At 42.4% G+C, this 13,082-nt stretch overlaps 1 protein-coding gene across 5 annotated transcripts in view; it reads left to right on the top strand.

Annotated features, from left to right (window-relative positions):
* The window catches only part of fli1 (Fli-1 proto-oncogene, ETS transcription factor), a 30,531-nt gene that overhangs the window by 8,750 nt on the left and 8,699 nt on the right, over positions 1-13,082 (top strand). For 3 of the 5 annotated variants that reach the window (XM_082501768.1, XM_082501770.1, XM_082501772.1), the window contains 4 exons: positions 2,419-2,630; positions 3,355-3,509; positions 4,372-4,575; positions 11,147-11,215. In XM_082501768.1, coding sequence (XP_082357894.1) covers positions 2,419-2,630; positions 3,355-3,509; positions 4,372-4,575; positions 11,147-11,215 — 640 coding nt within the window. The remainder of the gene's footprint in view (positions 1-2,418; positions 2,631-3,354; positions 3,510-4,371; positions 4,576-11,146; positions 11,216-13,082) is intronic. The other 2 variants (XM_082501769.1, XM_082501771.1) reach the window with 1 other exon arrangement.

The following is a 13,082-nucleotide window of genomic DNA, read 5'->3' as shown; positions in this document are numbered from 1 at the left end:
ACTATGACAGATCCACTGATGAAAATCGCTGGAAAGTCTAATTCTGGCAGACGGTTAAGAGGGTCAGCTTTTCCTTTTTTTCTTCTTCTTCTTCTTCTTTTTTTTTTAATCCACCCATTAACCTGAAGAGTCGTATATTACAAAATCCCTAGTTTGGTCTACAGTTGCCATAGCCCGTAGACCTGACGTTTCCTCAACGTTTAAAGGAACACCATCATTGAGGCTTGCTAATCCAAATCATCACAGCGTTAAACACAAAACTATATATTCCAGTTTGCGAAAAGCCCGTAAAGCTCCGGTTTATTTGCCACAACCATGCACCGTAAATCATTTTTTATCTATGTTTTGCATCCAGTTCTGTAAACACAACCAACACAGAGGCAACAGATGGTGCTAAATGGCACATACAAATGTTAACATTTTTTTCCACTGCAGTGAGTATCAGACACTATCAAACATCTCTTCTGATCATTGGATAAGTTTTATGTAACATATCATTTTTCACTGCAGTAATAAGAAAAGCACCAATACAACAGACACCCCGATTGTTATTACTGAAGTTCTAGAGAAGGTTGGGACATTAGGTCCCTTATTAAGCTCTCAAACTGTAGCTGATGAGAGAGTCTTCTCACCTTTTTTCTCTTTTTTTCATTGTTGTATTTAACCTCCTAGAACCTGGCGTCCACATATGTGGACATCACATTTTGGGTTGTCTAGACCAAAATCCTACATTCTGATATCCACTCACGAGGACATTTTACTGCCTCTGTTTTATCAAAATTCAAAACGAATGTCTTCATATGTGGCTCTCAATTTTCTTAGAAACAAAAATCAGGTATACAAAAAAAATCTGGTGATTCTTTATCAGGTCCCAATCGTCCAAATAGCAAAGAGAAATTAAAAATGCATGCCATGAAAGAGTTCGGGTCTTAGGAGGTTAATGCATGTGCATACATGCATTTTATATATTAGTTAGTTATGCCATTGCACCAAGAGAAATGTGTCCTACAAAAAGAAAGTGCACTGAAATGAGGGCAAGTGAAAACTTTCCACTCACATGAAATGCCTTAGAAGTGAATAGAAGTGAAGTTATGTGAGATCTTGAGGATTTCACTTTCATAAAAGCAACATTTTTGAGAATGCAACGGCTGCATGTTGGAAATATTGATCAATGAATATCAAGTAGCATTTTTTCCCCCCGAGGCAGATATCTGGCATGTTGGAATGAAATAATTCAGTCCTTGGGGATTAGACACGTCTCAGTCTAAGCTGTGCCATCACATCCTATCAGATCCAGATGCGCATCAGATCTAGGCCCGATCCTCAGAGGCATATGGCTGTAATGATTTCACTTTAAACTGTAGTTTTATTGTTTTGTTTTTCTTTCATTGTATTTGTTTGTTTTATTCTTGTCCACAAAGATAAATGGAAAAACTAATATAAAACTCATTCTATTCCTGTTAACATGTATACACATTCTGAGCACAGATCTGACTTGGTGACGTTGTCTTTCTCTGCTCCCTGTCAGACACAAACCGGTGACATCTTCATGTTAAAATGTGACCAGCAAACTCCATAATCCAGTCTTTACTTCCAAGACATTACATGAGGAGCATGTTGAAGCCGCATAGCGTTTCAGAGTTTGTTTTCTTTAATAAACTTACATTGCTCCAGCTGAGTCAAAGTAGAGGGGGGGTCACTGGAGCCGTGACCCAAATGCTTCTGTTGAGTCTTCTGCTGTGGGGAGAAGCCCAGCACCAGACAGGGTAGCCACACCAGGGCCTGACAGGGGGAATTTCAGGGTGCAGTGAAATTACAAAGATGGCGATAAGAAAAAAATAATTACAGCCCAGGAATAAGGATTATTAGATTAGGATGCTGTTAACTGTTAGTTAGAAGACCTTTTTATTTTTTATTTTTGTCGTTTTATATGGGAGCCACTAGGTGACCGCTGCTGGCCGTGTGTTTTGATTAATATTATTGTCATTATTGATGTTACTACACCAGAAGGCCCTGTGGCATCCTATCTGCATCTCCCCTACTCCACTGTGGGCATGATTGAAGTCCTCGTAACATCAACAGGAAGCTACAGCCACTACTCCTGTAAACACAAACCGCCGAGGATGCCAGACAGCGATATGACCCATAACTGCACATAATTACTGTAAACAAAAAATACACTAGAGATTCGAAATTTGACATCACAAGTTTCTGGATAGTGTCAACTAAGAAATTTGAGTTGTATTTGTTCGTGTCAAGCATTCGCTTTGATGCATGTGAAGCCAGAAGAGAAAGATATTTAGTATAGTGCAAAATTGGGATGCTATAAAGAATAAACCCTACTATAACACCTCTACAGCTCACAAGCATTAAAGAATTTTGAAAGAAATACCAAGGATTTGTTATTTTCACCTCCAGGAGGCGCTATCAGTGGTGAGTGAAGACCAGTCCTTATTTGAGCCTCCCTACGCTGCTGCTGCCCCTCTACCCAAAACAGATATGACTGCATCTGGCACACAGGACTACGGCCAGACCCACAAAATCAACCCCTTACCCCCACAACAGGAGTGGATCAACCAGCCAGTGAGGGTCAACGTCAAAAGAGAATATGAGCACATGAACGGATCCAGGTAATGACATGACAGCCACACCCTGTGGCATGCATTGTTTAGTAGAGATGAGTTTTTATGCACTTTTATCAGACATGCAAGTGGGTGATGAATTAAAAAGCAAAATTGACACAATGAGTTTCAGTTAGGCGTGGCTTTGGCTTTCATTCTCCAAGTCTCTCAAGCTCTCCTGGTAAGATGCAGTACCATTCACTGTTAGGTGTTTTTTAACTGTGTTGAGATGTGGTGAGTGCATTTCCTCAAACCATCCAGTAACTCCTTGCTCCAGATGGCCAGGGCCATTGTCATCGTAGAAGAGACCCCTCCCTTCATAATAGAAATGTTTCGGCGTAGGATAAACATGATCTCTCAGATAAACGCTGTATTTATTTTCAGTGCCCCTTCCCTCTAATGGTACATGTGGACCCAAACCATGGCACATTATGCTGCTATGTGGATCAAACAGATCCACACTCATTGCAGATTTTCAGGTTTTGCTTCTAATTTGTCACCCATTTGTATGACACTTCTGCTGCTGTTGTCATTTGTCATTCAGCGGGTCGTTTCTTTACCACAGCTAACCTTCACGTTTCACATCTAATCTTTGATATGCTTGGCTCAGAATATCTCGTGCCAAAGTCAATGGCTGGAAAGGAAATTCAACAACACCCAGTTTATCTGCTGATAATATTTTTACAACTTACTTGGTGTGCATGTGTGTGTGTGTGCATGCATGTTTGTGCAGCAGGGAGTCTCCAGTGGACTGCAGTGTGGGTAAATGTAATAAGCTGGTGGGGGGTAATGATACATCTCAGATGAACTATGGAAACTACATGGATGAGAAGAATGCCCCTCCCCCCAACATGACCACCAATGAACGGAGAGTCATTGTACCTGCAGGTAAGAACAGATGTGTATAGTTAGGAAAAATTAATCAGGACATAAGAACAAAATTGATTACTATTGTTAGATGGCAGTCACTTGCCTGTTCTGGTATGATGTCACTAATGCTGAGGCACAATCTAATGAACCTAAGTAGATATTTATTTTTTTTACTATACCCTTTGTTTGAACACTTAGTTTAAGAAATTTGTCTTTCACTCAAAGTCCAAACAAAAGGCGTTTCAGTACATTTCAGAATGGCAAACAGTGTGCCAAAAAACGAGAAATCCAGATTATTTAATTAAAACTGAATGCAGACTTGGTAAATTATTCATTTTTTAGTGTTTAGCTGATGCCAAAGGCCACTCATCTATTAACCTAATAGGAGCTCACTTGGATGCCACTCCTTAACCACAAAGTGGCAAGTTTGGGGTTTGGTTTCCAAATTGGCTGTGCTGTGTATCAGGCATGGGTCAAGTAACATTTGCAAATACTGAGTTTTCTTTGGTATCACAAAGTTCAGTAAATTTAATGATGAGATTCAAAAACGAATACTATTCTATGATAGGTGACTGAACTAGGAATCTGCTCTGTTTTCATTTTACTTAATAAAGTAAAAGCAATATTTAGTATTCTGTCTAAACCACACAAACTGAAGTCTGTTCACCTCAGCATTATTATATGAAGCTAAATCACAGCAACAGTTGCCTGAAGGCACTTTATATTGTGAGGTAAAGAGCCTGCAATAATACAAAGAAAATAGAAACTGCCTTCAGTTTGTTTATTACTCCTCCTCCCTTTAACTTAGAGATATGTCTTTCCTGAAGTCTGCCCGTAACAGTCAGTAAAACCAGTCTCCTTCCCTTCTGTCGTCCTGCAGACCCATCACTGTGGTCCCAGGACCATGTGCGCCAGTGGCTAGAGTGGGCCATCAAGGAGTATGGCTTGTTAGAGATTGATACGGCAATGTTTCAAAACACGGACGGCAAAGAGCTCTGCAAGATGAGCAAAGATGACTTTCTACGGCTCACCACCATGTACAACGCAGAAGTGCTTCTCTCTCATCTCAATTATCTCAGGGAAAGTAAGTAAACTTTGGTAATTACTTGACGGGTCTCTGGAACAAATATAGGAGTGCAACAAAAAGTGTTTAACAGTTGAAAACAGAAGATAAAAAATAAATCGGAAAGTATTAAACACAGTGAAAAGTCAGCAATGCCATGCTGCACTTCGTTTTCATTACTTTCCTTGTTTGTGCCTAAACCTGCATCACCATCCACGTTTGCCAAAGGGTGAAAGTCATTTAGTTTTTTTTCTTCTTCTTTTTGATTCAAAGTGTGAATGAAAATGACCTCGTTTGCTCAGCATGAAAGAAAAAAAGGAATGTCACCTTTTTTCATTCGCACTATGCTTGCATTACTAAATAAACAATGAAATTACTAATTTCTCTACGATAGCTAACACGTCTAAAGCACAGCATAGAAACCCAAAGGGTTTCTTTTCCCCTCTCCAGATAACCATCATCAACCTCCCCCACTACACTTTTATACCGCATGGCCCACAGAAAGATGAAGCCCAGGTGCATTGCCTCAGGAATCACGCTAGGCTTGTATGTCCAGAGCAAAGAAAAGAAAGTTGATCTGCAATTTGCAATGGTGGCAGCTAAATTTGAGCCCCTTACCTTTGAAGAATATCTCGCCGTAATCCCCGCTTCATATGTTTCTGTGAGGAAGCGAAGCCAATTTTCTGATGCGGTATGCAAATGACATTTTAATATAAAGTGTAACATCTGGTGAGGCTCTGGTTTGAATACATGCAGCGTGGTGTCGAGTTCGAATGCTAAATATCAGCCGTGTGCTATAAAAATTAGCAAACGAGTGGCGCGATTGATGCACGTGTAGGGAACGGTCTGTCCCCATCTTTAAAAAGTTTGGATACTGTAGAATAGTTAGAGCTGCTTGCGCCGTGGCTGCAGAATATCACGGCAGCACACTGGGTGGAGTGACTGATGGCTTGACTAAATTTAACATTACTCTCAAAAAATTGCGATGGGCCTCAATGTGATGTAATGGGAACTGTATTTTGTGGGTGTCAACAGTTTTCTCTATGCACTGCGTCTGGGCAGAGAGAGATGCTTGTCATGAGTATAACAGCCTCATTGTGCAGCGGTGCAGCGGGTGGATCTGTCTGACCGCCACTGGGCACACTTCGCAGAGCAGTTTTCATTATGGCCAATGGCTGTGGGACTTAGCCACGGCTTAGGCGTGCTGCATCACGATTTTGCCCCATTTTTCTTTCTTTCTTTCTTTCTTTTGTGTGCTTTGGAGACAGAAAAGATGTCTTGGGAATCCTCTCCACTTGCCAGCTGAAATTGCTTTGTATTAATTCCTAACAATCAGCGAAATGGACGCTCCCTTTCCTGAGCTGAGTAACCCGTTTTAGGGCAGCTCGCGGACGATGCAAGCGGGGTGAAGTGCTGATACTGTACCTGCATTACACATACAAAATTTTCTGTCTATTACAAATGTGATACAAATATCCAAAGCAGATCAGGCACTGAACACACTTTAGCCTACCAGCTTTCTGTTGCAAAGCGCCTACCATGTCCTATTGCACAGTTTTTCATCTTATGTGGGACTTGCACAGATTTTACAGCTAGTGCTGCCTAAATCAAAAAGAGTATTTCCAGTTGTGAGACCATCTCCTGCCACGTGCCACGTATGAAAACATCAGATGGCATCCTGATTCTCTTGATACTGTCCGGAGCTCAAGTGTGAAAACAGTTTGTGAGCAAAGGAAAGGGGTCAAGGCTTTATGACGACCCTCACGGGGTGATAATTTAGAAATGAAAGGCTTTCTCTCGTCTCCCCCCACAGCACAAACAAACACAATCAGAGACTAGGAGTAACCCTGTCCAGAAAATAGACCTCTGTTTTCACTCACAAGAGCTGGAGCTGGGACTAGTTTCCAGGAGGCAGAGAAACAAAGAGAAAAGGGGAAAGGCTCAAGCAAGCCCTGGAAGTATTAGTGATTACAGGTCATGTGATCTGATTCACTGAATCTTTTCATTATCACCCCCCATCCTACACCCAAAAAAAAATAAAAAATAAAAAATAGATGGTCCAGAGGGATACTGCAATCATTTCGTACACATCTGTGTGCACCATATGTGTGATTGGTTCTGTTTATTGAACCTCTGATTAACATTCCTCAGAGTCATTAGACCCTGTATGTACACTTGGTGAAGGGCGGGAGACGCACTTCCACACCCTACAGCCATACCATAACAAAACATTCCTGCCACGTCACACACACAGAAATACCGCTCAGACATCCATACTGGCACAACCGCTGGCACAACCTGAACATCTGTCTGGCTTCCCAGCTGCTTACAGTAACAAGGGTAGTTGCCCGTGCATTATTTTGGCCTGGTTGTTGGTCACTTATCCAGATTTTCATAAGTGATGGCCGCCCACACCCCAATGTGCTTTCAATTTGGGGCGCAATTTGAGAATTTGTTCAAATTAGTCTGTCAGGGAGGGGACTGCTGACTGTTTGCTTTATCGCACCCATGTAGGTCGGTTTGATACCACATGTGCTGGAAACGGAGCAGAGCAGCAAACCTCAGACAAGGAGAGACTGTATCTTCTGACACATAGAGATGCGAGGCGGAGAGAGAAGGGAGGAAGAGGGGGGAGAATTCAAAAACGAGCAGAGGGACTGGGGAGACAGAACAATCCAAAGAAGCATGTGAAGGAACATAATAGTAGGAGTTAAGAAATATGTCACTGACAGATTGGGTTGTTGCTTCAGGACAAAAACAGGAGTGTGTGTAAGCAAGAAAGGCAGTTATAGAAAGGGAGTGCGAAATTTAAAAAAAGAAGAAAGAAAAAAATTTGGTGGCTGAACTATTCCTTTTTGTTTTTTTGCGAAGAGTGTGGAAATGGTCCGAGATGGTCATGATTGAGTGCCATTGGAGAATAGCAACAGTTCTGTTTCCCAGCTGTCGCCGTTGCTTGTGTGTCTGGATGGATTTACAGCGAGGGAGTCCAGAAGGAGAGAGAGAGAGAGCGAAAGAGAGGAGAGAGAGAGAGTGATAAGTCTGGGCTTCTGCACTGCTGCTGCTCGCTCGAGAGTGGGGGACATTCTCGAGCCCTCAATAGTTTATACAGACCATAAACATCTGGGCTCGCAGGCTGAGTAGGGAAAAAGGAGCTCTGGAGAACTCTCTCTCTCTCACACACACACTCTCTCTCTCTCTCTCTGTCTTTCACTCCTCTTTCTCCCCTCAAAACATTTTTATTGAGCTCCCCTTGCATTAGTTCTTTCTATTGGCAGATTATCACTGGTGCAGAGGGGCTCAGCAGGCTGGCTCTGCGCCTTTTGCCGTTTGCTGTCTGCTGTTAGCCACCATTACAGTGCAGTCTGCGGCTGCTCACTCAACTGCTGGGGTTCGGCCACTTATGAGCTTCGCAGGAATTTATGTCTATATCACATTAGCATAAGTGGAAGTGGATAATAAGCAGTTGCTATTCGTGTAAACACTGAGATGAGCCTAGCTGTAATTGAAGCGAGATGTAGATAATAATTGTAAGTTTCCAGTTAAGAATACTGATGTCAGCCAGTTCTGCATATCTCGTTTTATAGTCCTGTTTTTAACATTAATGCTAATTGTTTTAAGTGATTTATATTTTTCCCATCATATCTTGGACTGGTAACTGCATGATTGCAGTTAGGAACAGCATATAAACTGTGGTCAGGATATTGTTAAAGCTAAGAATAGTGATTAAACATTTCTGAACATTTCACCTCTCACTTGTCCAATCAGATAGGAGAGCACTGGGTCCAGATCTCTCTAACATTTCTAAATGGATAGTTTGATGTTTGCGCCCATTTCACGCAACAAACTATCAGATATGTGAAGGTGTGTGGAGGGAGACAGGGTTGGATTGATATGTTATAGCTATTTTTGGCCCTTTTTTATGACTATAAATACCTTCAAGCGGAGTCTGTCTAAAAGTGTTGACCATTAACCAATAAACACTTTCACGTTAATACATAATGGAACATTTATAACCATTCTCTGGATCATTGGCAGGATGGGATGTAATCTTGGTGTCAACTTCACATAGTTTGACCTTTTTTCCACCAACAAGTCTAATCTAGTACTAGTCCCAATTATTTTCACTCAAAAAGGACTGATGCTGCTCGGCCCAAAGCTGAACACCCTGATTTCAGTGGCTACAACCCAAAGATTGCATCCACCATGATCTTCTAATGGAAAACATTTAACATTTTGCTATTTGGCTCTGAAAGGGCATCGCTGCAGAACTGGCTCCACATGAGCACTGGTCCCAGAACTGGAACTATGTTGATGGAAAAGAGGCACTTGTTAGTCTATCAATTCATAACAGCCTCCACATAAAAAAAAAACCTTTGTCTGTACAACAATACTTGTGCATTTGATACTACCTGTTTTACCAGGGGTTTAATAAAGAACCTGTATAACTCTTCAGTTGGCAGACTGGTTTGGTAGCTTGAGGCGGTCTCGAAGTGTGGGCAGGAACTTCAATCTGTGCCCAACACAAATGTAATTTAATGAGAAGAGTGTTTTCTTTTTCTTTCAGTTACTTGCGAACAGTGCCATCATGAAAGGAGGGTCATAAGTTAAAAAAACAATTCCAATACTTTGTAGCGGAAGACTCAGAAATGCCTCATATGAAATATGAAGCCAAGCAGCAGCGTTATCCAGTACAACTAAATGGGTTTGCCTAAACTTATGTGCCCCCCTTTATGTGGCAAGGTGCCTAAAACAGAGTGACTGGGGACCCTGAGTTTGTTGACAAAGCTTAGACCACATGTTGAGGCAATGGTATCGTATAGCTATACAGAATAAACAGTACAGGGGGCTTGCCAGAGGTCCTACACGGCGCTGTACAAGGCTTTAGAAATATCGATCAATGTTACGTGCACGTCAGGCGGCGCTTTCGTGAAACCAAACAGTCATACGAAGGAGAGAAAAGAAAACTGTTTGCGGGTGTTATGTAATCTTACAGAGTCTGAAGCAGATGTGATTGGAAAGGGAGAGCAAGAGAATGAGGGTCTCAAAGCTTGAACACTGGCCAGTCCTCCCACTGCGCTGTCAGATTACCGGGATGTGTTTGTTTTCGAAGAGAGGAAGAGGCCATCCAAATAAATAGGCAGCCCAGCCAAGGCTCCCTTCACCAAAACTGTCAGCTGTGGTGTTTCTCTAGCTCGCTCTCACTCGCTCACTCAACCCTCCACTCGCTCTCACTCTCTCCCATACAGCAGTCCCAAATTTCTCTGTGGGATGGTTTGAGGTTTTCTTAGCAATGCTGCCTGTTTGCCTGTCTGGGTCAGACCACATATGTGGCACACAGTAGGAAAGGGGTTAACAACCCCTTCCTCCTTCCTCCATCCCCTCTCTGTTCCTCGTTCTCTTACACCCTCTCCCTCATTCCAGAAGTCGGTGCTTCGGAGGCTCGTTTGCCCCTGTGAGCTTACGCTCTGCGTGTGGAATTATTTTTGTATGGGGGAGCTGCGTTTGATTGCCATGCAGGGACCCTTCCTCATACAATGGCTCCCCTGTTCTGAGTCCCCCATCCTTCTAAACTAGACCCAGAGCCTTGGGGGTGCCGTGGAGTATAGGTGGAACTGGGAGGGGTGGGGACATTTGGAGGGTTAGAATACATTTGTGGAGCACCCCACATTACCCCACAGCCACCACTCTCCCCCCTTAAAAAAACAGACCCCTAGTCTGCCACTATGAGGCCCCAACCCACCACCAGCAGCACAGCACGTTAGTCGAGGACCTTGCATCGAAACTTTCACAGACTTTCTGGATTTTTCTTTTTCCATTTGTACTTTAGCTCATTTCTCAGATTTCTCTGCACCACCCCACCAGAAAAGGTACGGTCCCTACTCAGCAACTTGCTGTTGCTGGCTCAGTGCTATATCTTGTCTACACTCTCCATGTAGTAACTGCTCTCGTGTTTTCTCTGTGCATTTTTGGGTCTGTTTTTCCACTCACTGATTTATGCCTGGGGGCAGCTAAAATTAAGAGAGCATTTTGGTGCCGCCCAGGGTGCCTGTGTAAGTGGAGGAATGCAGTGCAGAGTTCTGCTCCATAAGGTGAAATGAACAGGCAGCCATACAAGGACTCTTAACTCACTGTCTTGCTTTATTCAGGGGCAGTGGTTCCAGTTAAAATGTTGACATACTACAGGGCTTCCTCACCACTATTCAAAGGACAGACTGTGTGCTGGGTTTGCTTTATTCGAGAATAGAGTTCTTTGTCATTAATTAGCTTTCCTCTTAAAAAAAATAATAATTTAAGAGCAAAAGGTACAGAAGTGATCCAATGAAAATGGCTTCAGTGGCATGCCATAGGTATCGAGCTGGACCTTCTACTGCCACCTGCTGGGAGTATTAGAAATTTGAGCTTTTTGTCACTCATACAAAAAACCTCTCATAGCAAATGCAGCAAATTTCAGTTCAAATGAAATATATTCTGCATGTATTCCTCAAGATACTTTATTCTAAAGTAAACACTTTATAAAGCAATGAAGACTCTTTAATTGTTTAAAAAATCCAACAAAATTAATCTCACCATGCTCTCTTCTGTCTCATTGCAGGTAGCTCATCATTATCCTACAATACAACATCTCACACAGATCCATCACCACGGCTGGCTGCCAAAGAGGGTAGGGAAGTTTAGAAATTTTCTCTGCATTTCTCTCCACATATTTAGAGTTGTTTTAAATGCTGTATACAGACTGAACAAGGTGGGAATGGTGCAACCAAAGCTAAAGGTGATCATGTATGGCAAAAATATAAAATACCCAAACCTTCAGGCTTCGCATGAAGAAAACCACACACATGTGAGAACAAACGCTACTTAACAAAAAGGAAGCACAATGCAGCCACCGATTGTTTCTGATGAAGCTCTGGGCAAGTACACCTTTTGTTTTGAGTCAGGCTGCTATTGCTATTCGGGACTACTACCTGAACCCAAAGAATAAAGGCATGTTAACAATAAAACAAAAGCAGAGTGCTGATGAGTTCTTTCCATAGCAGTGGGAGCATGAACAGACTGTAAATGTAGTAATTATGGAAAGAATCTATGTGACTGAAGCTGTTTACTGGAAGGACGGGCAGCACAGACAGGTGCCCGAGCAACAATGTGCTTGGTAAACATGACAGAAAGGGGCTGATTGGCTGCTTTAGACTAGACTAGAGGGGAAATAGGGGTTACATGTGTGAGTCTCTGATGAGTGAAATAGTGGCAGAAATCATGATAAGAGGTTAAGGGGACACTACACATAAAATATGCTATTGTAAGACAGTGTCCAGCAGCACTGAGACCCTTTGACTAATATATGTAGATATATATAAATATATATATAGCTTTTAATGAAAATCAAATGATAGTAGCCATTTTCAGCTATTTTATGTAAAACGTAGGCTTTAACATAAACTGTTAGCTGGTTTTATTAAGAGATTTAATGGTTAAGGAACCAATGTCTGATTAAAAACAATAGTGAAAATGGCTTTTTAAAGAAAAATGTTACCATACAAGCAGCTTGGTGTTCTCCACATCTTAATCTGGCCAAAATTTAAAGGACACAATGAACTAATTGAATTAGCGATACATTTTTAATAAAGCAGAAGAGGAGCGGTCAGAGGGACCAGCTCTAGTGTGCTAAGCCGAGAACAATGCCCCAAGCAGCTCAGGATGACGGTCCTTTTCCTCCCGATACCTTTTTCACCCTACAAACACTGGTGTGCTGACACGGTTCAGACAGGCGATAGCTTCGTATCTGTTTAGAAAAAAAAGAAAAAACTACACATCCTTCACATAGGCTATATGGTGTCACCACCAGAGTCGAGAGCAAAGACTGCAATAACAATGATAGCCTTGCTAACAGGATGAGAGGCCCTATCAAGGCAGCAGCAGAGGAAATGCTAGGTCTGATAAGTGTCAGAGAATGCTCTCTGCCTCTCGCTCTATCTGCCCCATTGGTGGGAATTCCAGGCCACGTAGTGGTTCTCGCCCAGCTTCATACTAATAGGCCATTGGGCAGGCCAGATAAGATTCTGCTCGGTCACCCCCCGACCTTGGTCTTCCTGATTCTCAGCTCCAGGTATTTGGACTGGCAGGAATAGAGGGTCACTCCCATCAGCAGCATTTCCCTTTCTCAAGAGGTGATTTCTATTAAGTGCTCCTGTAACACTGCCTTCCTCTAACTGTGGCCTAAAACTCTGGCCTTAAATAGAACACTTGTAGCATTTAAAACATGCTAACTTTTCCAAATAAAGGAAATACGACAGTATTTTTGCTCGCACAAGTGTTACTTTCGTGCAGAGTTTCTGCTTCGGCAATAAAAGATGCGTTGCTTCAGGAGAAGCCTTTATCAGCGTTTGCTCAGATCAGCACTGCCAGATGTTCCACTTCATATTGCCTTTTGAGAGCAGTCAAATACCATACAGGCTCTTTGGGGTAGAGTAAGCACGAGCATACAGCAGGAGACAACCCTTAATCTGCCCCAGACTCTGCGGTGTAAAATGCAA

Source organism: Aulonocara stuartgranti (assembly GCF_965226115.1).
Source record: "Aulonocara stuartgranti genome assembly, chromosome: 14".
In the NCBI taxonomy this organism is placed as follows: Eukaryota; Metazoa; Chordata; class Actinopteri; order Cichliformes; family Cichlidae; genus Aulonocara; species Aulonocara stuartgranti.
This window is presented reverse-complemented; position numbering and strand designations above follow the sequence as displayed.